Source organism: Myxocyprinus asiaticus, chromosome 36 (genome assembly GCF_019703515.2).
Source record: "Myxocyprinus asiaticus isolate MX2 ecotype Aquarium Trade chromosome 36, UBuf_Myxa_2, whole genome shotgun sequence".
NCBI classification, from domain to species: domain Eukaryota; kingdom Metazoa; phylum Chordata; class Actinopteri; order Cypriniformes; family Catostomidae; genus Myxocyprinus; species Myxocyprinus asiaticus.
Genome location: NC_059379.1, coordinates 31,927,067 through 31,954,122, shown reverse-complemented (window position 1 = coordinate 31,954,122; position 27,056 = coordinate 31,927,067). Strand labels below are relative to the sequence as shown.

At 37.8% G+C, this 27,056-nt stretch overlaps 1 protein-coding gene across 1 annotated transcript in view; it reads right to left on the bottom strand.

Moving 5' to 3' along the window:
• Positions 1–550: 550 nt before the first annotated feature.
• The window catches only part of LOC127427387 (kinesin-like protein KIF22), a 34,674-nt gene continuing 8,168 nt past the window's right edge, over positions 551–27,056 (bottom strand). Inside the window, exons 5-13 of the mRNA XM_051674980.1 lie at positions 26,473–26,682; positions 19,529–19,922; positions 18,710–18,830; positions 18,141–18,261; positions 10,987–11,164; positions 9,911–9,996; positions 8,880–9,101; positions 8,511–8,570; positions 551–3,631 (exon numbers count right to left, since the gene is read on the bottom strand). Of these exons, the coding sequence (XP_051530940.1) occupies positions 3,602–3,631; positions 8,511–8,570; positions 8,880–9,101; positions 9,911–9,996; positions 10,987–11,164; positions 18,141–18,261; positions 18,710–18,830; positions 19,529–19,922; positions 26,473–26,682 (1,422 nt within the window). The 3' untranslated portion in view covers positions 551–3,601. The remainder of the gene's footprint in view (positions 3,632–8,510; positions 8,571–8,879; positions 9,102–9,910; positions 9,997–10,986; positions 11,165–18,140; positions 18,262–18,709; positions 18,831–19,528; positions 19,923–26,472; positions 26,683–27,056) is intronic.

The following is a 27,056-nucleotide window of genomic DNA, read 5'->3' as shown; positions in this document are numbered from 1 at the left end:
ATTGTTGTACACTGGAAGCTCCTGTCACCAAGACAAATTCCTTGTATGTGTAAGCATACAAGGAATAATTATATATATATATGTATATATATATAATTATTATTATTGAAAACTAATGGTGCAATGCAATTTGTGTGAAAAGAGATATATCAAAACTTTCCGGTAAGCGACGCTACAATGAACAATATTTATAGCACTTGTTAATTTTGGTTTATATTAATTTCAACACATTATACAGGTACTGTATATAAAATCAAAAGCTTGGGTCAGTGATGCGACAACTCATTGCTTTGTCTGGATCTATTAGGCTAAGTTATTCAGAGATAAATTAAAAATGCAGTCGACAAAACAATAACTTGTATACATCTCTACTATGATGAACATGTTTGAATTTCTGAGTTCAAGAACAATTTGATATTTTTTAGGGGGTCTAAAAATAAAAAAATGTCTATGTGGTGTAACTGTCCGGAGTCAGTAAAAAAACAAAAATAAAAAGTCTCATTAAAAGCTGAAATTCATGAAAAAAAAAAAAAAAGTTTGGAATAATGTTTATTAATTAAAAAAATAAAGCAATAATCGCAATTTGAAAAATGTTTGTCAACCAAATCAAAGTCATGTGGTGCAGGTAGCATGTGACAAGAAAAACATTAAAACAAAAGTTTTAACAAAATATCAGATATTTTGAAATATGTATGAAAAGGCACTTTTTGTTCCAGTCAAATGGAGTAACCATAAGAAAACGTATTGATATTTGTGACTCAAAATGCATGATGTTTGCGGAAATTTTTTTTTACCATGAAAATCTTTTTTATTTTTATTATTAAGTTGTATACACTCATGTGTATTCAAGCAAAGTATTTTACTTCATGATTACACTACTTACATTTTTGTTTGTAGAAAATGATATAAATGTTTTCCAAAAATGTATCAAACCAATATGGACATGAAGATTAAATTTCAACAAAACTGACGCATTTTTTAAACTAGATTTTGAATGAAATCTCACTTTTACCTTCTTGGACAACCTTATCGTCAATGACCTGTATGTGTCAAAAGTTAATGCAATATGAACTAACATGAACAACAAAGAACAATTGCATTTTTATAAATTAACATTAACCAGGAATAATAAATGCTGTTAGAAATAGTGTTCATTGTTTGTTCATGATACCTTTTGCATTTACAAATGTTAACAAATAGATCCTTTTCAAAAGTGTGACCAAATAATGCTTTTTTTTTTTTTAAAGAAATGATGGTAAAAGGCTTTTAATTAATATTTAACATTTAATAATCATGTAAAAAATAAATGCGGTGATGGGGATCTTGTACCTCAAGTTATAGTGTTATTATACAGTCAAATATATATATATATATATATATATATATATATATATATATATATATATATATATATATATATATATATATATATAGCAAAAATTCAAATAATACAAACAAGGCACCAAAATATTGACATGTATCTTAACTATGCTGTGCAGACATCAGGGTAAAAAGGATGAGAAAAAAATAAAAAATAAAAAAATAAATAAATAAATATACGGACAATAGTGATGGGGCAAAATTTGTCATAAGCAAATACCTTCAGTATAGCAAGATTTCTTTTTTGTTGAGCAAATAAATACTTCAGACCAACCACTGCATCAAAGAGTGTGCCTTTGCTCATTGCAATCTGAAGTATTTTTAATGACTTTGGTTTTATTCTGCTCTCAGTAAATGTACACCTTGGAGCTATTTTATAATAACCATTGTTTTTGTATACATGATTACTTCTTGGTTCCCACAAAACCAGAACAATAGTCTCTGAGGCCATCCGCAAAACAGTATCCTAGGCATTGCCATGTAAAGCGTAACCCAAATCTACAATTCATTAATTCGATTTATTAAATATTTTACTTAAAGCATTAGCATAAAGCAATTGATTGTATTATGTGGCCCCCATATATCTAAGTGTTTGCAAATGCAGTCATCTGGGGTAGGTAGTCTAAATAATTGGTTAGTTTCTCCTCTTTTTAAAGAAGGTTAAAAACATTACCACAAACAGCCTAACAATTAAAAATGAGTCAATTTTCACAATGGTCTTAATTTATGTCATGCAGCTATGTGTTCTGGCAATCTGGCCTGCCGCAGTGATGTCAAGTTGGCTACAGGATTGCCTCTCAATGAGTAATAAATAAGCAGTGTTGACTGCAGGCTCTCAGCTGCTGTAGGCAGCAATGTGCAGACGTATGCACTCACCAAGAACAGTTTCCATTTGTTTGCTGTTCAAAATGCAAACACTGGGTGACTTTTTCCCCCAAGGACATATTTCATGTGGCCCTTTGCAAATTGTCAAGTGCAGTAAGAACGAGAACCATGAGCCATAAGTGTGTCATGTTTCTGCCCAGTACATTTGATTCAGCCCTTGGTGTCAAGACATCTGGCTTGTAAATACAGCAATGAACAATGACAACAAAAATGCCAAACATTGTGTAATTATTCTAATTTTATCTAGTCATAAGAATTTAAACAAAATCATGAAATAGAGTTTGAAGATTTCAGTGTACTTTAAAAGACATCCAGTCTTTAAGAATTAAAACGTCTTTGCCAGTCCTAAAGACTTTTAAGATCATCCTGAGATTCAGAACAAAAGGAATATTGTAGTTCACCCAAAAATAAAAAACGGACAATTTACCCTTATGACATTCCTGACTTCCTTGTTTATGTGGAAAACAAAAAGAGATGTTTCATTGAATATGTTTGGCCGTCTACAATAAAATGGCAGTGGGTAGTGGCTCATTTTAAATGCTTAAAAAAAGGGCCCCAATTATAAAACTAGTATATGCGTCATATTCCAAGTCTTCTGAAGGTGATTATTTGTTTTGGTGAGAAACAAATCTTGTGAAAGTGAACACAAATCAAGTGAAAATCTTGATGTCTGTTGTGCGTTCATGAGCAAAGCTCGCACAGTGGCATGCATGCTCACTTTGACAATTAAATTGACAATTTAATTTCGGGTGAATTATTCCTTGAACAATTTGAGCGGCACATTTCAGTGAGAATTTTGCGAATCTCAATCACTAATGTAATTTTCATACAAAATTTTACCCATTTTTGGAGTAAAAAAAAAAAAGTCTGTTTTTGTGGACTGTGCAAAATGAGATGTTAATTTAAACATCAAATGACACTAATGTAATAAGGTGTGTGAATGTGGATGCTGCACCCCGAAGACAAACAAGGCTTTTAAATCACAAATGTAGTTTAGCAAAGAAAACATTAGTTAAATAAAATAACACATTTAATATGCATGAATTGCACTCATAAGTCAGGTGAAATAAAACTGATCATAGTTATGTGATGGCATTTATTTGGTGCCACATAAAAAAAATAAAAAATAAAAAATCATTTGGGGGAAAAAAAAATTCATATAAAAAGGGAAATATTTCAAGTATGCAGAGTATACAGCAAAGTATACACAGGAGCTAAGGGGGGGAAAAATGTACAACACCTTTACAAATTAAAATGAGTAAAACAAGAACTAAAAAAATTAAATAAAGCACAAGTATACAAGGTCTTCTCTTCTGAAACTGCCCCTCCACACACCTCACTTTCCCATACTGCTGAGAATATTGGCCTGAGGAAAAAGAGAAAGAGTTTGTGCTTCAAAGGAAAGTCTGAATCTCCTCCATTAAATGTTTTTTGTGATTCTCTCAACACGTTATTAAAAGATCCATACCAGACAGTGCTGTGTAAGAGCTAATGAAGTAAAGGGTGTAAGAACACACTTTCTCACCCTTACAGAGGCATTCTATAGACATCGGGTTCAAAACTCAGTAAGCTTTACTGTATTCTAGGAGTTTAACGGTTCAAATTTCTAATGGTTCGATTTTTATCAGTTTTAAGCTCACGGTTTCAGTGAGTTCCAGTACTTGCAACGTTCAGAAAAACAGCAAAATTTAAAGTAAGAATACTCTATTCGGTAACAAAACACAACAGGTTTGCCTTGCCCTCATGAAAAAACATGGTTACAGTGGTCATGATTACTACAGTATTAGTAAAACCATGGTTCATTTTCATTAGGATCCTTAATGTCGATAAAGCAATTAGAGAAAATGTTTTATGCTACATGTATCAACAAAGTGCACTTCAAACTCAACATATTCAACATTCAGAAGTTGTACATCACTACTGAAGGAATAACCTTGCTATTAAAATGGATATGAGTGGTGATGTTCATGTGGCTCAAGTGTTTCAGCAATGAAGTAGGGCAACACTTCTTTTACAATGATATCCCCAAGTGCTTTAGTTATTATTTAGAATTAGCACCGAGTGCCTGTTTCAAAACATAAGGGAATGTGTGCAGTTTCAGGCTTGGCTGCACTTCTCTGCATGCTGTTAGGATGATGTTGTCGTAAATGGTTAATCATATATCTATTTATTACCACCAGGGACTGAAAACGTTCCAAGGAGCGAAAGCAAAAACGAAAAAAAATTTTTAGTAAAACGTTATCGAAAATGTGAACAAAGACCCTTCAATTGTTCTGGAGTGAAAACTATTTTTAAACGTTGGTAACCGGTTAATAACCAGTTAGTTAATCTCGTTCCGATACTTTTCCTCATGAAACCGAAGCCAAATTGGTTTATCACAGTACATTTTTGAAATTACACCACTTCCTTTTGACCTCCCAAAAAATTAGGCTTATCTCTTTTTAGTTGAACATAAGCATGTGCTTTGATTCTGAAGGAAACTGCTGCGTCACACATTTCTTTACATTAATGCACGTTCTGGATAAAGCATTCTGTGACATGCTGAAGACCTTTTATACAAATATAATTACTACATATACTAAAAAAATGTCACATTTTGTGTTGCAGCTAAAATGCTTTAAAAAAAAAAAAAATTTTCCCCTCACATCAATCTACACTCCATACCCCATAATGACACAGCAAAAACCAGATTTTTGATAGATTTGCAAATTTATAAAAAAAAACAAAAACTGAAATATCACACTGAAACAAGTATTCAGACCCTTAACTCAGTACTTAGTTGAAGCACCTTTGGCAGCGATTACAGCCTCGAGTCTTTTTGGGTATGACGCTACAAGCTTTGTACACCAGGATTTGGGGATTTTCTGCCATTCTTCTCTGCAGATCCTCTCAAGCTTTGTTAGGTTGTATGGGGACAGTCGGTGGACAGCCATTTTTTTGGTTTCAGGTGCTTTTTTTTGCAAATTCCAAGCGGGCTTTCATGTGTCTTGCACTGAGGAGATGCTTCCGTCTGTTCACTCTGCCATAAAGCCCAGATCGGTGGAGTGTTGCAGTGATGGTTGTCCTTCTGCAAGTTTCTCCCATCTCCACACGTGATCTCTGGAGCTCAACCAGAGTGACCACTGGTTCTTGGTCACCTCTCTTACCAAAGCCCTTCTCCCCCGATTGCTCAGTTTGGCCGGGTGGTCAGCTCTAGGAAGAGTCCTGGTTGCTGCAAACTTCTTCCATTTAAGAATTATGGAGGCCACTGTGCTCTTGGGAACCTTCAGTGTAGCCGAATATTTTTGTAGCATTCCTCAGATATGTGCCTCAACACAATCCCATCTCTGAGCTCTGCAGGCAGTTCCTTTGACCTCAATGCTTGGCTTTTTCTCCGATATGCATTTTCAGCTGTGAGACCTTATATAGACAGGTGTGGGCCTTTCCAAATCATGTCCAATCAATTGAATTTGCCACAGATGGACTCCAATCAAAGTGTAGAAACATCTCAAGATGATCAAGAGAATGGGATGCACCCAAGCTAAATTACAAGTGTCACAGTCTGAATATTTGTCAATGTGATATTTCAGGGTTTTCTTTTTAATAAATTTGCAGTTATTAAAAATCAGTTTTTTGTCTTGTCATTATGGGGTATGGAGTGTAGATTGATGTGAAAAAATAATAATTTTAGGCAAATTACCATAAGGCTGCGACAATGTGAAAAAATGAAGGGGTCTGAATGCATTATGAACACACTGTACATGCACGGTTTATCCAGATACAAGGGAAAAAAAAAAAACTTTAGGTAAAAAGTCAATTTCTTAGTTGTTTCCAAGTCTTCACTGAATTGTTAGATGTGATGCATTAATACAGATTTGATGTTGCCGGGTTTTGACTGAGAAGCTGATCTGTAATTAAAACAATTAAAATCATCCTGCATAAGATGACGTTTAGTACAAACTAGGGATGCACCGATACCACTTTTTCTCTTCCGATCCAGATATCTGAAATCTCAGTGTTGGCCGATCCCGATGTTTTGTTTTTTTTCCATAATCAGTTTAGAATACCTATACCTCATTGTGTGGAACTTATTAGGCGTACTCTTTAATATTTTAAGAAATACAAACCTCTGACTACACATTATTTCAATATAGCCCATTAAGGAAACCTTGAATCTACTGGATAATGCAGCAGCAAAATTAACAGTAATTTCAGTCTAAGTCTTCAGCAGAAAAGAAGCCAATTTTTTCTACTTGTATCTGGACGATTCAGATCTCTTTTTTTGTTCAATTTAGTTGCAAGACATCAGTCCACTTTTAATTCACAGCTATTTTTTAGAACCCAGTCAACTTAAATATTGTTATAATTTGTAAACAAATAATACAATTATTATTATTGACTTGAATTTTAGGATACAATAGTAACAGGGTTGCTGCAGGGTTTTTAAAATCAAAATGTAAGACTTTAAGACCTGAACAAATAAAACTAATACCTTGTGTCCATAGCAGAACACAAACCCACACAATCTCAAAATAATGCATCACAGATTGTTACTCAAACAGGCTGTGGCACTGAAAACATGTTATCTGCCAGTTTAAAATACCTGAAACATGTTTAAACACACAAACACACACACAATTATATCACTACATACAAATTAGAGGTTGACTGATATTGGATATTGCTGATATGATATGTTGAAAGAAAAGCAATAACGGATTAATCTGACGATGGTTATTAAAATGAATAGCCTATATTAAATGTGTTAATAAATGTTCCAAGTCTTTCCGTCCTGTGACGGGGCAAGCCAGAGAGGCTTCAAGAGTCCAAATTTAATTAAATCCCAAATGCAGTTTATTGTGCAACTAAAATACCAATAATACCCCAAAAAACATATGCATAACGCAGGACTTTTAACATTAAACAAGCCCAAAATACACCAGGGACTCTTATTTTGAAGTGTCCAATGTCCGTGCATCACTGCTTCCAGCTGCTCATTTAAACATAAGGGAAATAAAATATGCGCTCTTACAATGATCTACAACGCATTACAATATAAACACTTCTAACGCATTGTCATTATTCATCAACAGTGACTCATCAGCGATCCCATAAATGTCCAGTACTCACTGATTGCAGACCGCTTTGCAACCACTGGAAATAGTGCTTGAAACAGTGTCACATCTTTTAAGGACTCAGCACACGCATTTATTGAATTAAATCATATCCTTCTGAAGTTAAATAATCACATTAGGACATGTCGCAATTCCTATCTATCCATACGCAAATTTAAGACCTCTTTAAATGAAAAATTATTTTTGTTATATAATTTAACATTTTAAAAACTTGTATGACCTTAAATTTTGAGAAAACTGAATTTAAGACTATTTAAGGACCCACGGGAACCCCAAGTAATATATTTCAGTCATGCCCATAAAACCCTTTTGGCTTTTATTTCGACATTCTGAACTCTCCAGGAAGTCCTTCTGTCTGACTGTCTAACTTCACAGTATTTTAATTAACTTCTTATAATTCTGGTAAAATGCTCCTCGGATGCTGTTCCAAATGCATATTTGAAGTGAACCAAAAAAGCTAAAATTGCATGTCTTCAAGTGGCTTTGAATAAAATGCACGAGTCATATGGACTACTTAAATGGTGCTTTTATGGTTCTGTTTTTGGAATTTGACAGTGACGAACATGACTACCACACAGTATCGGATTTGGATCGTGCTCGTCGGACCGATACCCGATCAGTCTAAAAACATCAGTATTGGAGCAGATACCGATCCAGGTATCGGATCGGTGCATCCCAAATCCAAACACGCCCAAGCAGTGTGTGCATACATGCAGGGGAGAGAGATCGCGGTTGTAATTGACAGCAAACCGAAAATGTTTCCAGACAGGAGACTTGAATGACGCATAGGGGCTTCTCTAAGCGGCTTGTTTTCTCTACTTGCCATTTTCAACTACACGCAAACATGTGTAGAACTGTGATGTCATCAAATGACCCATGTGAGACACAGGCAGAGCGTATCCATTTTCACAGCCTTACAGGTGCATTAGCAGAAATTATAACTGTCTATTCATTTTCTTCACCAAACCTTGTGCTCCAGATATGTTGTTAAACTTGAGATGAACCGCGGTGCAAATGCTTACAGAACTGTATGGTTCAGTTTTAACAGAGAACCGTTACACCCCTATTGTTTATGGGTATCATTGTGTTTACAAAAATGTTTTTCCAAGTTTATAGATGAAAACCACACACCTTTATGAAGGAAGAGAAACGTTTAACTGTAATGCCTTCAATTTTCTTCAGGTCCTCCACCTATACATTGACAAGAATATGAATGTCAGGATTTCATTTTAGTATTCACATCTATAAAGGTGCCTCTGAATGTCAAAGTGTCTGGGTCTTGTCATTTCTCAAAACTCCTGCATTCTGTTCCATTCCATTACTTGCTCCATCCAATTTGTTAAATACAAGAACGTGCACATTTCAGCAGTAAGACCATTATGCTGCTCCTCTGTGATGCAACATTTCTCTTAACACATTTCTACTTTATCTGCTGTCATTCTCATCCTCCCAAACTCTAGTCAGCACCTCTGCAGGTGGGCTGTTCTCTGAGGACTATACCTGTGTGAAGTCCCCATGGATTTCTCTCCAGCCCATGATCAGCTTGGCCTTCTTGTCTCCTATAAGCTGCAGGCTCTTAAGTTCTTTCAGGGAGCCAGAGTTCAGCGTCTGCAGGATTTTCTTCCTGGACTGCTCCAGTAACGCAGAGTCCAGATGGGACTCCCAGTTCACATCTTCAGCAGAGGAGGGGTCCACATCTCTGTTCTCCTTTCCCTCACAAATCTGAAGCAAAACAATGAGGACAATCATCACAAGGTAGCTCTGTAAATCACAATAAACCTGGTTTCTCCTCTTAACATCAGAAATCTGTGTCACTACGCTGATTTCAGAGTTGAGGCCTTTGCACAACAAACACGATTTCGAAATCGAAACAATGGATAACTCGATATTTTTTTCTTTGCAGGGCGATGACTCCCCTGACATACAAAATAAGCTTTGGATATCAGGAGCCATTCCAGTTACCAAAACCAGTGCAACTGTTAGCACTAAAGCACAGAAAGCTGTTTTGACAACAGACATTAAACACTGAAGGAACTCTAGGAAGAAAATCCATCCCCTTTAAAAACTCTGATCTTAAAAGTGAAAAGTTGTTCAAAGTGAAAGGGTCATTCGTTTTGCATTATCGTGTTGCCTCCATAGTATTTAGAGTCCTCCACATGGATTTTGTAACATCAATAAAACATCATAAAATGAAAGGGATTATTCAAATTAAAGTGAAAGGGGAGATTAAGAGGAAAAAAAGGATTTAAATATTGATCTGTTTCTCACCCACACCTATTATATCACTTCTGAAGATATGGATTTAACCAGTCATATGGATTTTTAGAGCTACCAAGGTCTGATCACCATTCACTTGCATTGTATGGACCTACAGAGCTGAAATATTTTCCTAAAAATCTTATCTTCTGCTGAAAAAAAGAAAGTCATACACATCTAGGATGGCACTATATCCCTTTAACATCTCTAGTTTGAAATTAGTACTTAATGAAAGTGCTGTATATTGTAAAATGCAAGCATTACAATACACTGACCTCAGCTTTGACACGTTTCTTCTTTTCCAGAGTTTGTGAGGGTTTACACACCAAAACAGACTGCAGCAAGGGCTGCACCTGAGAGACTGAGACACATGTGGGTGTGTGTGTAGTAGAGGAGACAGAGAGGAGATAAGACCATAATCGTGTTAAAAACACATTTTAAAATCATTTTTTTGTTACATGTTCTGAAATGTAATTCAAAACAGACAAAACTGCAGAGACCCAGTATCAGTTCCAAAGTTAAAATGTAAGAGCACAATGGAACTCATCTGGAAGCACAATGTATCAGAATAAGCAGCAGCATAGCAGCTGACAGTAGCAAGGGATGAGAGGACAGAGAGGAAAAGCTTTAGGGGGAGGGGAGGAGGAGGTCCTGAAGAGCAAAGCAACCTCATCACCACAGAAACATGACAGTAGCATCCTAATGGAACTGAGCAGACAAAGACCAGCATGACTGAATGCAAAAATAAGGTATGAGGAGTTTGCAATCACAAATGCTTAATTTCCAAATGAATATAAAATCCACTCAAAATGAGAAATAATTCACTTAAGTTTAGATTTTTTTTTTTTTAGAGGTAGTAGTACTTTATTTGGCATACTATACTCAGTCTTTTAGACAATCTGCATGGTAAAGCCTTGGAGAAGTTCCATTGATTAAATTAATTCCCTTTAAAGTGCAGCTGCTACAGTCATACACTTGGAGCATCACGGCTCAGAATCCACCATGAGTTTTCCATATTTCAAGTTAAAAATAGCTCAACTTTAAAAAAAAAAAAAAAATGCGTCAAGACCCCTGCACTGTTGCACTGCATTCAGCTGTTTTTGAACCCAAGAACTTTGCATTCCCCACTAAGAAACATGTCTGATTGCAAGCCTAATTATTCAGGGCTTCCTTAGGACTGATTATTCAACTACAGGCAACTCGCCATCTAGCCGATTTAAAAATACATATAATTTTGCACATCACTACACAAAATGTACTTCCTGTGCCATTTCCAGCAATCATATATTTTGGCATGGAAATCAATAATGCATTTTGTAAATATAAAAAGATAAAGTTCTTATCGTCTTACCCTGTAGTGGTGTAACAACTGCCTGCTGTTTGCGTGGTTTGGCCGCTGTAGATTGTTTTCTGTGCAGAGGGGGAAGATCTGTCTTAAATAGAAGACCTTCTCTGGACTCTGTCACTCCATTCTGCTTTTTAAACATGTTTGCCTTGTCCTCCAACTCCTTCTGTTTCTCTTTCAACATCTACAGAGTAAAAAAAAAGCACAAAACATAATAGAAAACATCCATTGACCTTGAATTAGAAAGGGAGTGTTCACACAAGAGCTAGACTGATTAAGTGGTGCAGATACTTGCTTTTTTAAAACTATCAGTATTTGGCAAAAATATATGCCGATATTGTTTTCTTAATTCCTCTGTGACTGGCGCTGGAGGATTCTGCAGTTAGAACGGCTGGATTCTACAGTATAACAGCGGCCTCTAGAGGTGAAATAAAAACAAATAACTAACACCTCAGAGGGATTTGCTGTATCAAAATCTTTCATCATTGACAATTCATCCATACTTTGTCCTCAATTCAGTGCATATTTCGTTATTTGGATTAGATAATCAAGTGCTTTAAATTGAATTGAATGCATGCAATGAAAAACAACTATTTATGGAAACGTGTCCCATCAGTACATGCGTCATGTCTTCGACTTCATATCTTGTGAATAATAAATATGGTGAATATATAAGCTATAAAAAGATTAATTTGGTAAACTCTATATTTAAGAGCATTGTAACAGAGCCAATTCTCTGTTATTTAAAGTCCTACGTTATGCACCAAATCTTCCATTTTCTGGTTATTATTTGGATTTTGGTTGCAAAACCAATTACTTTTGGGATTTTTTTGCCTCAATATCTGTGCCCGTTATAGTAAGGAAAGATTAAGAAATTTGTAATAATAATAATAAAACAAAAATATTGAGGGTCAATTAATTGTTATCGGCCTTTTCCACCACCTTGGTCTTCTGTTTCGGGAAAATTCATCTACGGACAACCTCTTGTTCAAACTAGAACTTTTGGTGCAGACCTGTGACCATTTGGTTGGTGTAACAGCTGTATTCCAAACTCAGAACATATGAACCATACCTGTGTCCACTTGAAAACTGGGTTACACTCATTGAGATATATCTATCTATCTATCTATCTACCTACCTACCTATCTATCTATACACACACACACAGTATATATACACTGTATATATATGCATACATATATAAGTTCTACATCATACAGTGCATCCGGAAAGTATTCACAGCGCTTCACTTTTTCCACATTTTGTTATGTTACAGCCTTATTCCAAAATGGATTAAATTCATTATTTTCCTCAAAATTCTACAAACAATACCCCATAATGACAACGTGAAAGAAGTTTTTGAAATCTTTGCAAATTTATAAAAATAAATAAAAATCCTGTATTCACAGCCTTTGCCATGACACTCAAAATTGAGCTCAGGTGCATCCTGTTTCCACTGATCATCCTTGAGATGTTTCTACAACTTGATTGGAGTCCACCTGTGGTAAATTCAGTTGATTGGACATGATTTGGAAAAGGCACACACCTGTCTATATAAGATCCCACAGTTAACAGTGCATGTCAGAGCACAAACCAAGCCATGAAGTCCAAGGAATCGTCTGTAGACCTCCGAGACAGGATTGTATCGAGGCACAGATCTGGTGAAGGGTACAGAAAAATTCTGCAGCATTGAAGGTCCCAATGAGCACAGTGGCCTCCATCATCTGTAAATGGAAGTTTGGAACCACCAGCACTCTTCCTAGAGCTCGCCGCCCGGCCAAACTGAGCGATTGGGGGAGAAGGACCTTAGTCAGGGAGGTGACCAAGAACCCGATGGTCACTCTGACAGAGCTCCAGCATTTCTCTGTGGAGAGAGGAGAACCTTCCAGAAGAACAACCATCTCTGCAGCACTCCACCAATCAGGCCTGTAGAGTGGCCAGACGGAAGCCACTCCTCAGTAAAAGGCACATGACAGCCCGCCTGGAGTTTGCCAAAAGCGGAAAAAAAAAAAAAAAAAAAAAAAAAAAAAAAAAGAGTTTGAAACAAAATTCTCTGGTCTGATGAAACAAAGATTGAACTCTTTGGCCTGAATGGCAAACGTCATGTCTGGAGGAAACCAGGCACCGCTCATCACCTGGTCAATACCATCCCTACAGTGAAGCATGGTGGTGGCAGCATCATGCTGTGGGGATGTTTTTCAGTGGCAGGAACTGGGAGACTAGTCAGGATCGAGGGAAAGATGAATGCAGCAAATGTACAGAGACATTCTTGATGAAAACCTGCTCCAGAGCGCTCAGGACCTCAGACTGGGGTGAAGGTTCATCTTCCAACAGGACAATAACCCTAAGCACACGGCCAAGATAACAAAGGAGTGGCTACGGGACAACTCTGTGAATGTCCTTGAGTGGCCCAGCCAGAGCCCAGACTTGAACCCGATTGAACATCTCTGGAGAGATCTGAAAATGGCTGTGCACCGACGCTCCCCATCCAACCTGATGGAGCTTGAGAGGTCCTGCAAAGAAGAATGGGAGAAACTGCCCAAAAATAGGTGTGCCAAGCTTGTAGCATCATACTCAAAGACTTGAGGCTGTAATTGGTGCCAAAGGTGCTTCAACAGAGTACTGAGCAAAGGCTGTGAATACTTATGTACATGTGAATTTTTTCATTTTTTATGAAATCTTTGCAAATTTATAACAAACTTCTTTCACGTTGTCATTATGGGGTTTTGTTTGTAGAATTTTGAGGAAAATAATGAATTTAATCCATTTTGGAATAAGGCTGTAACATAACAAAATGTGGAAAAAGCGCTGTGAATACTTTCCGGATGCACTGTAGATCAGTGGTTACTGTTCACGTGGACTCCAGAATGGTTCGCAACTGGTTTAAGGCAGGGGTCGGCAACCTATGGCACGCAACGTCGAGAGAGGTGTAGAGTATTTTATTTATATCAATACGCACTTGCATTCCAATCTACATATTGACGTAATCCTTCCTCACGATCAAGCAGCGTGTTTTCATGAGCTGAATGGGAGACTAAAAGTTAAAATGTGGCAAGTCTGCAGTATACCCAACAGACTCGTGCAGCACGTGCAAGCCACTCAGCACTTCACTTTCAGTTAATCGTGCGAGTAAACATGCCCGCTTTGCTTTGGTCAGGCTGCGCGGATAGAAGCCTACATTTGTGTTTCATTTGTTTCTTTTTGCTTTCAGAACAACAAGTGATGTAATAAGGAACAGGAAAAGAAAACAATGGCACTCCATGTCAAAAAGGTTGCCGACACCTGGGTTTAAGGAATCGGCCTAATTTGACAGATTAATGACAAGCAGGATTGATGCTTTGCAAGCATCACAGCTAATATACAGTTGTGCTGAAATGTTTGCATACCCTGGCAGAAATCGTGAAATTTTGGCATTGATTTTCAAAATATGACTGATCAGGCTGCTCTGGAAAAAGACGGTTTGGTTGTTTCAAGGAGAACAATACTTGTTGACCCCTCTCCAAACATAGCACTTATGGTTGTGAACATAAAGCTCTATTTTGGTCTCGTCACTCCAAATCACAGTGTGCCAGAAGCAGAAGGCATATTGTAACCGGGCTTTTTTGTGGCATTGGCGCAGAAAAGGCTTCTTTCTGGCAACTTGACCATGCAGCTCATTTTTGTTCAAGTATCATCGTATTGTGCTCCTTGAAACAACCACACCTTCTTTTTCCAGAGCAGTCTATATTTCTCCTGAGGTTACCTGTGGGTTTTTCTTTGTATCCCGAACAATTCTTCTGACAGTTGTGGCCGAAATCTTTCTTGGTCTTCCTGACCTTGGCATCAAGAGATCCCTGAATTTTCCACTCCAGGCTTTGGATATCTTTTTATATCCTTTTCCATCTTCATAAAGTTCCATTACCTTGTTACGCAGGTCTTTTGACAGTTCTTTTCTGCTCCCCGTGGCTCAGTATTTAGCATCCACGTGAGAGCTAACAAACTCATTGACTATTTATACACCGACACTAATTGCAATTTAAAAAGGCACAGGTGTGGGAAATTAACCTTTAATTGCCATTTAAAACTGTATGTGTCACCTTGTGTGTCTGTAACAAGGCCAAACATTCAAGGGTATGTAAACGTTTGATCAGGGCCATTTGGGTGATTTCTGTTTTCATTATGATTTAAAAAGGAGCCAAACAATTATGTGATAATAAATGGCTTCATATGATCATTATCCTTAAATAAAAGATCAGTCCTATTTTCAAAATCAATGGCAGAATTTCACAATCAATGCCAAAATTTCACAATTTCTGCCAGGGTATGCAAACTTTTGAGCACAACTGTATTTCTCATAGCTGCTTTCCTCAAATTGCTTTTATTGGCCACTGAATTTCTGCAACTTTCTGCCTCAGTTAATTAAGCATAACTGTCTGCGATATAAGTGAGACAAGCAGTGGGGGCCTGGGTAGCTCAGCAAGTAAAGACGCTGACTACCACCCCTGGAGTCGCGAGTTCGAATCCAGGGTGTGCTGAGTGACTCCAGCCAGGACTCCTAAGCAACCAAATTGGCCCGGTTGCTAGGGAGGGTAGAGTCACATGGGGTAACCTCCCCGTGGTCGCTATAATGTGGTTCTTGCTCACGGTGGGGCGCATGGTGAGTTGTGCATCGATGCCATAGAGAATAGCAAAGCCTCCACACGCGCTATGTCTCCGCGGTAACGCACTCAAGTCACGTGATAAGATGCGCGGATTGACCGTCTCAAATGCGGAGGCAACTGAGATTCATCCTCCGCCACCCGGATTGAGGAGAGCCACTACGCCACCGTGAGGACTTGGAGCGCATTGGGAATTGGGCATTCCAAATTGGGGAGAAAAGGGGAGAAAAAAAAAAAGTGAGAAGCAGAAATTACAGCCAGGTTGCAGTTGCAAATAGTTTTTTTTATTATAGACCATCTCTACGGCTGACAGACCAATTCACAAGTTCTTTTGTAGTCCATTTTTACATCACCTGACCTATAACACTTTCTTTAGAAGTTCACCACTGACAAATCACTGTTTCACTTTCAAGTACGCTTTGAAATGCTTTGAAATACTTAATACCAAAAATGTTTACGAGTATGATATGTCTCGTAAGAGCATTGCTCTGATCTATAGTGTATTACACATACTCCGAACACACATAAGTCTGATGATACTGTTTCGGCAGTCCTGTGCTCAATACACATGAATTCCATCTCGTGCTCTGATTATATGCGTTAAATACAGAACAGACGTGCTTGAGTTCGGTACGGTTTGTGCACGTCGCTAACATGCCGTTACCCACGTTGTATTTAAAGCAGTCCAGATTTACTTCATTTTTGTAATTCCAAATGTTTGGCTATAACAAGTTTCTAAACAAATCTACAGTAAACCAGTGACACTGTGGTTTTGTGAAGCGAGGAAGAAATTAGATCATTTAAAATGTTTAAGTTCACAACAGCTGTGCTCCTTCCAAACAAAACACAGAAATGAACCACCCTTCCTTCAGTACTGGTAGTAAAGAATGGGCAATCATTTACTAGTTTGAAGCTTTAACACCTTGTTTAACATGGGAGCTGGTGTTTAATGCGGTTTCATTCTTTTATTTTTTCCCTTTTAGAATTTATATCAAAGCAGTGGCAACAGTATTTTTCTTTTCCAAACATTACAGTCCTGTAATACAGAAAAAAAATATTGTTAACACTTTACAATAAGGTTACATTCATTAACATTAGTTAATGAATTATGTATCATGAACAAACAATAAACAATATATTTATTAATCTTTGTAAATGTTAGTTAATAAAAATACAATGGTTCTTTGTTAGTTCATAGTGCATTAACTATTGTTAAAGGAATAGTTCGCCCAAAATTGAAAATTCTCATCATTTAACCACCCTCATGCCATCCCAGATGTGTATGACTTACTTTCTTCTACAGAACACAAATTATGATTTTTAGAGGAATATCTCAGCTCTTTAGGTCCATATAATGCAAGTGAATGGGTGCCAAAATTTTGACACCCCAAAAACCATATAACGGCATATGACTCCTGTCTGAAGCGATTTGATAGGTTTGAGTGAGAACAGGTCAATATTTAAATCATTTTTCACTTAATTCTCCCTGTCCAGTAGAGGGCGGTATGCATGAAGATTGTGAATCCCCAAAAACACAAGAATGTGAAAGTGATCTGTTTCCTCACCCACACCCATCAAATCGCTTCAGAATACATTGATTTGACCACTGGAGTCTTATGGATTACTTTTATGCAGACTTGTGATTTTTGGATCTTCAAAGTTTTGGTCACCATTCACTTGCCAAAAGGGCAGAAATATTCTAAAAATCTTCATTTGTGTTCAGCAGATAAAAGAAAAATCATACACATCTGGGATGGCATGAGGGTGAGAAAATGAGAAATTTAATTTTTGGGTGAACTATTCTTTTAACAAATACAACTTCTGATTTTAAAAATGTATATGTTGAAATTAACATTAACTATGATTAATAAATGCTGTAAAAGTATTGTTCATTGTTGGTTCATGTTAACTAATGTTAACAAATGGAACCTTAATGTAAAGTGTTACCAAAATGTTAAATGACAGAATAATTGTGATTACATTTTAACCATTATTGTGCAGCCCTAGATTACAGGAAAAATAATTTTAAAACTCATTCTAGAGAGATTGCCATTGCAAGTCAATTACATATTTTAGAGCTGAGCTTAAAAGGGTTCAATACAAATTGAGCTCAATCAACAGCATCTGTGGCATAATGTTTATAAAAAAAGGGCTTACAATAATTTACAATGGAAGTGAATGGGGCCATTAGCATTAAAATACACTTTCAATAGAAGTCGCAATCTTTCACAATATATACATGTATGTATATGTGTGCGTGCACGCGAACGTGATTTTAGTGTAATCACTAAAGTAAAATAATATATTTAGAAAGTCTCGTTTAAAAACATTTTAGATTTTCAGCCCATTGTGTTCAGAATTGTCAGTTTAAGCCAAGAATCTTCATTTTGGTGCATCAATTAAAACTCTACTACAAAATGTGAGGAGAAATATGGAGGCAGGGGGTGGAATAGAACTTGTGTTCAGACCAAGCAAGTGTGAAAACCAAGTGTAACCATATAGTGTTATATTGCCTATGGATACCTGAATCTCTTTGCGGGACTGGGCCACCGTTTTGAGCAGGTTGAGTCGCTCTCTCTCTGCAGAGCCCATCATCATCTTCTCTAGTGCCAGCAGTCTGTCCAGAACTGAAGAATCTGGTGAACTGAGAGACATTTTAACTTTAGCACACAGACATCTGTGTCATGCTCAGATTAAAGCACATGATTTTGATTACAGAGCATTCAGGTAATCATTAGAATCCCTCCTTGTCACCACTTGAGTATGACAGTGTTAAGTCAGAGATGGTTTTAAAGCATCTCATTTAAAATTTAGTAGCAAAAACAGTGTTGGTAAGTTTGATTCATCCTAATGAATGTTGTTTAATACACAAACATGAATACAAATTTATATAATGTAAACTGTATTTAAACATGTCCTCCCTATTAATGTGCCACAAGGCACTTTTAGCCTGTGGTTTTTCGCTATAGGGAGAAATTTCCTTTGAGCACCAGCTATCAAATCATGGTCTACCACACAAGACCAAGACCTGCTAAAGTGCTCGTAATGGCACAAACAAACCAGTTTACCTGCTGTAAGATGAGCTCTCTTACCTGTGTGGTTGTGTGGGTGGTGATGGGGGCTGCTCAGCTTTCTTCCCCTGCTTTGACCTCTTGATCTGGGGCTCACCAGAACCTCCGGCCTCCTGCTCCTCTCTGGCTCTCTTGCTAGGAGCTAAGAGAGGAAGAACTGCCATTATAAACTAGAAAAAGAAAGTTCATCAAGGGTGGAGTGTATAGGATTACTGATCGCCAACTATGGGAAATGGCTGGTCTGATTGGTTAGAACAGATAGAAAAGTACTGTGTAAAAGTCTTAAGTGCATTATATTTTTCACAAGAACATTTGTCTTAAAACAGTTATTTTATATATTCTGCTTTCAGAGTATCAGTAGGAAAGATCCATTTTAGTCAGTCTGGGACTACATGAAGAGACAGAAGCAATTGAGACAGCCTAAATAGATAGAAGAACTGTGGCAAGTTCTCCTAGAAGCTTGGAACATCCTATCTGCCAACAACCAAGAAAGAGGTGTTCAGCTGTACCTAGGAGACTTAATGCTGTTTTGAATGCAAAGGTGTCACACCAAATATTGACTTAGCTTTTTATTATGTTTACTGGACTTTGTAACACATTAATTGAAATATTAAAACTGTCATTACTTTAAGGCATCCTCACTACGCAACATTTATCACAAGTGCCTAAAACTTTTGCACAGTACTGTAGCAACCAAAGTCAGAACAGGGATAAGGTCTGTACCAAACTTGGTGGATGCTGCTTGAAATCTAAACCTAGTTTGCAGAATAACAGCATGTTGGCTTTGTCAAGCCAAACATAAACCTAATCACCCCCCCACCCCCAGGCTGTATTCCTCACCAAAAACAGGGACCACCACAGTTTCCCTGATAAAGGGCCGATTCACAATCTGCTTTGACTTGGCAGCAAAGTTGAGGGCGGAAAAGGTGTCAAAGTAGTAGCTGTACTCCGGCGCAATGTTCGTGATCATGACTGAATGCGCTGAGCCTCCCAGAGAGTCCTGCAGCAGACGGGTGAGTTTACTGTCTCTGTAGGGCACACGGCCCCCGGCCCCTGCGTTCAAAGCATCCACCACTTTACTGAGGGTGAACAGGGACAGATTGATGGCTCCACTCTCTTTCAGACGAATGCCCTGGTTTCCTGTGCGCCGATTGTCCTCTGAACCGGCGAGGTCAACCAGATACAGCTTTCCTGTTTGTTGTCTGTGCGGTGGCCCACGCTGAGATTTCACTACCTGAGGGCAAAAAGAACCATTTTAATGGTTTAAATCAGGGGTGGCCAAGGTTTTTGGTCCAGGGGCCACATCGGGCTTTTAGTACATGGTGGGGAGGTCACATTGTATTCCTTTTGAGATACAGTGTTCTGGTATTAAGTTCTTGTATCTTTTAAGCCCAGAAATAGTTCTCATTCTAATGCATGATGCACAATGTTCGAAAGTGTATTTGTGACTGATGGGACCATTCTGCAATTGCCTGAAGTACTGCTTGACAACGATAGTTACTTTTCTATTAGGCATTAGAAAAAACTTGATAACGGCAGAGTATAATTATAAATTATTTATTTTACCATCTTTACTTCCCTGGTAACTTATTCAAATTAACACTCTCTACATCAGGTTCAGTATTATGAATGACAGGAAAGTAATAAAGATTCTTTTAATATTCAACACAAAGTGGACACGTTTACCTATTTTGTTCTCAAAACATTATCCGTTTAAGTGGGTCATGATGCGGTTCTCGTCAGTTGCTTGTCAGTCAATGGTTTGGCTTTTGATTCAGCACACAACTGAATAAAACAGGCTGCATGACTATGATAAATGATTACTGCAAAAGAAAGATTTGCATATAGGTGTGAGGGACTTCAACATTTCTAGATTACACAAAATACATATTGCTCGCACACCAATAATGCAGAGATATAAGTTTGGATTTTATTAAAGTTCAGGGCTCCAGACTGCAACTAAACGATTAGTCGACATTATCGACAACGTCAACAAAAAATTGACAATTTTTTGTCGAACAGTCGTTTGATCTCATTTAACGTAACAAGTGATCACATTAAACTCTAACAATGACACGCAAGAGCAGCACTGCAGCTCACGCCTGACTGAAGAGAGGAATTACACAGCTCACAGTCCAGATGCACTCTAAACTTTCCAAACAGCTTCAGGTGATGTAGATCGCAAAGCACGAGGGAATTACAATGCAAAAACACAAAATATGTAAATACAGAAGCACTCTCGTTGTGGAATAAGCGGAGCCGGAGCTCTTTAAAGGAGTTACATCTTAAATGCAGTTATATTTAATGTGTTATAGCTTTATTAAAAGTTCAAATAGTACAGAAGCAGATCATGTAAATAACTACAAACTCAAACTGGCATCTCTGTGCGGCCAGCACCTCTTCTATGAGTTGTGCGAATGTTCCGATCTAAGGGGAGAGATTGAAACTACACCCAGCTGATGCACGGTCGCAGGGATGCTCATCCCTCGAGGGTGCACACTTAATGCAGCTAGATTATAACGTATTGGCTCGCAACCTCTTGAATCATAATGCGTCACTGTGCATTTCTTATCGTGAAGAAAACTGTCAATACGCAGCTTTATTAATACGAGAGTTTGCTTTTTTTTGTGAGTTAAAGACGGATTGAAGTGAACAGAAAGGTGAGAGAGGGTAGTCTTCACCCCAATATCCACTGCAACAAAATACAACTTGTTTTTGTTTTGGCTTGTTTTCTAATATAAATATCTAAAACTGCTTAAACAACATACATTTTCTTTAGCAGCTATACTGCAGAAGAAAAAAAAATTATCTGAGAATGTTGAAAAAAAAATACAAATAATTTAAAATATCTAAAAATCCTTTTTATAAAAAAAAAAAAAAAAAAAAAAAAAAGCATTCACCTGAGAAGCAGCATATAAGATATTTAGACTTGCTTTTAGAGAACAGATCTTGAATACATATATTTTATTTTACTGCACTCACAGAAGTATAACCAAGTGAAAAAATACACTTACAGTTGAAGTCAGAATTTCACATACACCTTAGACAAATACATTTAAACTCAGTTTTTCACAATTCCTGACATTTAATCGTAGAAAACATTCCCTGTCTTTAAGTCAGTTAGGATCACGTCTCCATTTTAAGAATGTGAAATAGTCAGAATAATAGTAGGGAGAATGATTTATTTCAGCTTTTATTTTTTTCATCACAAACCCAGTGGGTCAGAAGTTTACATTCACTTTGTTAGTATTCGGTAGCATTGCCTTTAAATTGTTTAACTTGGTTCAAACATTTTGGGTAGCCTTCCACAAGCTTCTCACTATAAGTTTCTGGAATTTTTGCCCATTCCTCCAGACAGAACTGGTGTAACCGAGTCAGGTTTGTAGGCCTCCTTTTTCATTTCTGCCCACAAATTTTCTATCGGATTGAGGTCAGGGCTTTGATGACCAGACCAATACCTTGACTTTGCTGTCCTTAAGCCATTTTGCCACAACTTGAGGTATGCTTGGGGTCATTGTCCATTTGGAAGACCCATTTGCGACCCAGCTTTAACTTCATGGCTCATGTCTTGAGATGTTGCTTCAATATACAGGTGCATCTCAATAAATTAGAATGTCGTGGAAAAGTTCATTTATTTCAGTAATTCAACTCAAATTGTGAAACTCGTGTATTAAATAAATTCAGTGCACACAGACTGAAGTAGTTTAAGTCTTTGGTTCTTTTAATTGTGATGATTTTGGCTCACATTTAACAAAAACCCACCAATTCACTATCTCAAAAAATTAGAATACATCATAAGACCAATAAAAAAAAAACATTTTTAGTGAATTGTTGGCCTTCTGGAAAGTATGTTCATTTACTGTATATGTACTCAATACTTGGTAGGGGCTCCTTTTGCTTTAATTACTGCCTCAATTCGGCGTGGCATGGAGGTGATCAGTTTGTGGCACTGCTGAGGTGGTATGGAAGCCCAGGTTTCTTTGACAGTGGCCTTCAGCTCATCTGCATTTTTTGGTCTCTTGTTTCTCATTTTCCTCTTGACAATACCCCATAGATTCTCTATGGGGTTCAGGTCTGGTGAGTTTGCTGGCCAGTCAAGCACACCAACACCATGGTCATTTAACCAACTTTTGGTGCTTTTGGCAGTGTGGGCAGGTGCCAAATCCTGCTGGAAAATGAAATCAGCATCTTTAAAAAGCTGGTCAGCAGAAGGAAGCATGAAGTGCTCCAAAATTTCTTGGTAAACGGGTACAGTGACTTTGGTTTTCAAAAAACACAATGGACCAACACCAGCAGATGACATGGCACCCCAAATCATCACAGACTGTGGAAACTTAACACTGGACTTCAAGCAACTTGGGCTATGAGCTTCTCCACCCTTCCTCCAGACTCTAGGACCTTGGTTTCCAAATGAAATACAAAACTTGCTCTCATCTGAAAAGAGGACTTTGGACCACTGGGCAACAGTCCAGTTCTTCTCCTTAGCCCAGGTAAGACGCCTCTGACGTTGTCTGTGGTTCAGGAGTGGCTTAACAAGAGGAATACGACAACTGTAGCCAAATTCCTTGACACGTCTGTGTGTGGTGGCTCTTGATGCCTTGATCCCAGCCTCAGTCCATTCCTTGTGAAGTTCACCCAAATTCTTGAATCGATTTTGCTTGACAATCATAAGGCTGCGGTTCTCTTGGTTGGTTGTGCATCTTTTTCTTCCACAGTTTTTCCTTCCACTCAACTATGTTAACATGCTTGGATACAGCACTCTGTGAACAGCCAGCTTCTTTGGCAATGAATGTTTGTGGCTTACCCTCCTTGTGAAGGGTGTCAATGATTGTCTTCTGGACAACTGTCAGATCAGCAGTCTTCCCCATGATTGTGTAGCCTAGTGAACCAAACTGAGAGACCATTTTGAAGGCTCAGGAAACCTTTGCAGGTGTTTTGAGTTGATTAGCTGATTGGCATGTCAACATAATCTAATTTTTTGAGATAGTGAATTGGTGGGTTTTTGTTAAATGTGAGCCAAACTCATCACAATTAAAAGAACCAAAAGACTTAAACTACTTCAGTCTGTGTGCATTGAATTTATACACGAGTTTCACAATTTGAATTGAATTACTGAAATAAATGAACTTTTCCACGACATTCTAATTTATTGAGATGCACCTGTATCCACATAATTTTCCTTTCTCATGATGCCATCTATTTTGTGAAGTGCACCAGTCCCTCCTGCAGCAAAGCACCCCAACAACATGATGCTGCCACCCCCATGCTACATGGCTGGGATGGTGTTCTTTGGCTTGCAAGCCTCACCCCTTTTTCCTCCAAACATAACGATGGTCATTATGGCCAAAAAGTTCAATTTTTGTTTCATCAGACCAGAGGACATTTCTCCTAAAAGTAAGCTCTTTGTACCCATGTGCACTTACAAACTGTAGTCTGGCTTTTTTATGGTGGTTTTGGAGCACTGGTTTCTTCCTTGCCGAGCAGCCTTTCAGGTTATGTCGATATAGACTTGTTTTACTATAAATATCTTATGTTACTTCAAGTAAATGTATCTTGTTTTAAGGATTTTTAGACAATTTTAAAATGGAAAACAAGACAAAAACACTTGATAACAATAGGATTTTTGCAGTGAATTTCTTTACTGAATTAAACATTCCCCCCCACCTTTAATTCAGTGAATGTCATTTAGAGAAATTCCTTAAAGATGATTTTGTCCTCTTTATTGTTAGTAAGACATTTAATACAACCTTTTAAGTCAGGGCACAAGCTGAATAATCGGTTAAGAGCTAATGATTAATCATTGCAATAATCGCCAAATAATCGTTCTAATAATCAATTATCAAAATCTTTAGTTGCAAAGGTCATGAGGCATCAAGTGTATTACTCCCTGCTAATTCAGAGTCTGGGGGACAAAGCTTTAACTTCAAGAGATTATGGGAGAAAGATTTTAACTTGGTATTGGAGGAAGGGGTGTGGGCTAGGATTCTAAAAAACGTCAAGTCTGTATCTAGAGATTTTACATAGATTCTACTGGACCCCCTCTAGATTAAGACCAAACCTATACAAAGACACATCCACCTGCTGGCAATGCTAATCAGAAGATCGAGACACAACCCATGCTTTTTGGTGGTGTGGTAAGATCCAAGAATTTTGGTTGAAGGTACAAAGATTTATGTGTGACGTACTGGGCACTCAAATTTCATTTTGCCCCAGACTATGTATTTTAGGCGATGGGGCGGTCATCAATATAGGGGATACACATAAAAAGTTGGGTTCTGACCAGTGTTATGATAGGCAGACAAATTAGTTTAAGGGGATGGAAGTCAGCTGGAGCGCCCTCATTTCGGGAGTGGTGTGCGGAGTTGGGTTGAGTGGCAGCTTTCGAGGAGGAGTGATGCAGAAGGCTGGGGATCTGGGATTCGTTTGATGGGAAATGAGGCAGTTATTTTATTTATTTATTGTGTATACTTGTATGTGACCACATGGATGTTCGTTGATGGTCAGGGTGGGGTTGGTAATTGGGGAGGGGGAGGAGTAACAGTGGGGGTTAAATGTTGATTCAGTGTATATATGTTTTGTTCTTCTTTGTTATCTGTATGAATCAATAAAAATAAAAAGTTAAATCTGAAATAATCGTTAGTTGCAGCCCTAGACTAAATGGGCGCATTTTGCGACCATTTTTCCTAACAGTGCGATTAACTTTTAAACTTTGAAAGAGGTCGCACTGGTGCGACTACAAAGTTGGCCGACTGTCTGATTGTGTGCTGTCATTTTTTGCTGCGCATGAGAAATATCCAACGGCAAATGTTCCAAAAGCAAAAGGAAACAGCTCTTCCAGGCTCAGCCAGCGTGGCTCAAGGTTCAATGGACAGACCAGCGCAGAGACGTGCATTTACACGGGGACCTGTCTTGAGCGCTGAGCCGTGCAGATCATCATAAACAGCGCTGCGAGAAGCGTGGCATTGATTATTTGTTTAAAACCTCTATGGAACCTTTCAAGAATTAAAAAAAAAAAAAAAACGATAGGGGAGATACTTAAAGATAACTTAAATTAGCAATTGCGAATAACTTAAATTCCTATGTTTCTTACAAAAAGCAATTATTTCACTCCAGAACATGTGGAATATGACATATGAGTTGTATGGACTACTTCTGCATCCTTTTTGAAGCATGAAAGCTACTGCACTTGAAAAGAGTGAGCAATACAATCTTTAAAATTTCTAATTTTTTGTTCCACAAGTCAGTAATATGAGTTTGGAACAAACATGAAAGTCATGAATCTTTCTGTTCCTTGAAACTATTCCTTGAATTGGCTTTATAAATCTATTTTGGGTACACAGTGTTCTCTCCCACATATAACCAGCAGACAAATTAAAGGTTTTGCTTTAGAGAGAGATCTCATTTTAGCACCAGCTACCAAATCATGGTCTACCAAACAGAGACCACAACCTGCTAAAGTGCTTATGGAGAACCTAGAGGGATAGTTCACCAACATAATGAAAATTATGTCATAATTTCCTCACCCTCATGTTGTTCTAAACCCATATTACTTTTTTCTGTGAAACCCAGAAATGTTAGGCAGTATGTTAATCTTTATCATCTTTCAAAACAATGAAAATGAATGGTGTCTGAGGCCAAGATCTCCTTTTGTGTTCCATGGAACAAAGACAGTAATGGGTTTGGAACAACATGAGGATTAGTAAATGACAACTGAGGATTATTTCTGGGTGAACTATTCATTTAAGAACATGTCTGATGAAAAATAAACAACTGCAAGTTCAGACCTTTATGAGGAGGATAGCGTGACTGCGGCTGGAGCGCTGGTTGAGTTTAGTAGAGGCTGTGGTGCGGTTCAGACTCGCAGGGATGAAATGGGTGTCAAAGTCAGTGAAGGATGAGAGGGGTGTGTGTGTTAGCCCGGGAATCAGGATGTTTCTGTCCTTGTCTTCCCGAATGGGCAAGTCCTGGGAACTTGGGGACAGCAGGTCCAGCACCTACAAATGCAAAGTGCATCAATGTTCTGGAGTTATGGTCCATTGAAATGGGGTTTTCAAGTCAATGTAAGTTAAGACTGGCCGATAACAGCCCATCATTAGTCTAATCAATCTGCCCATATTTGGCCATTTCGAGATTTAGTCTTGTCTGATAACTGTGAACGCTTGATCAATGCAAAATCTTCAGATGGCCTTGTCAATTAATATTCTATTTTCATCACTAAATGTTACGCAAACAAAATACGTGGAAAATGACAATTTTACCTAATATTTCCTCAAACGCAAAAATATAAAAACAAACATGCATTATTTATTATACTTTCAATGCCATATCAGCATCAGAGGCTATTTTCATGGTAAGATCCAAGTAGTTT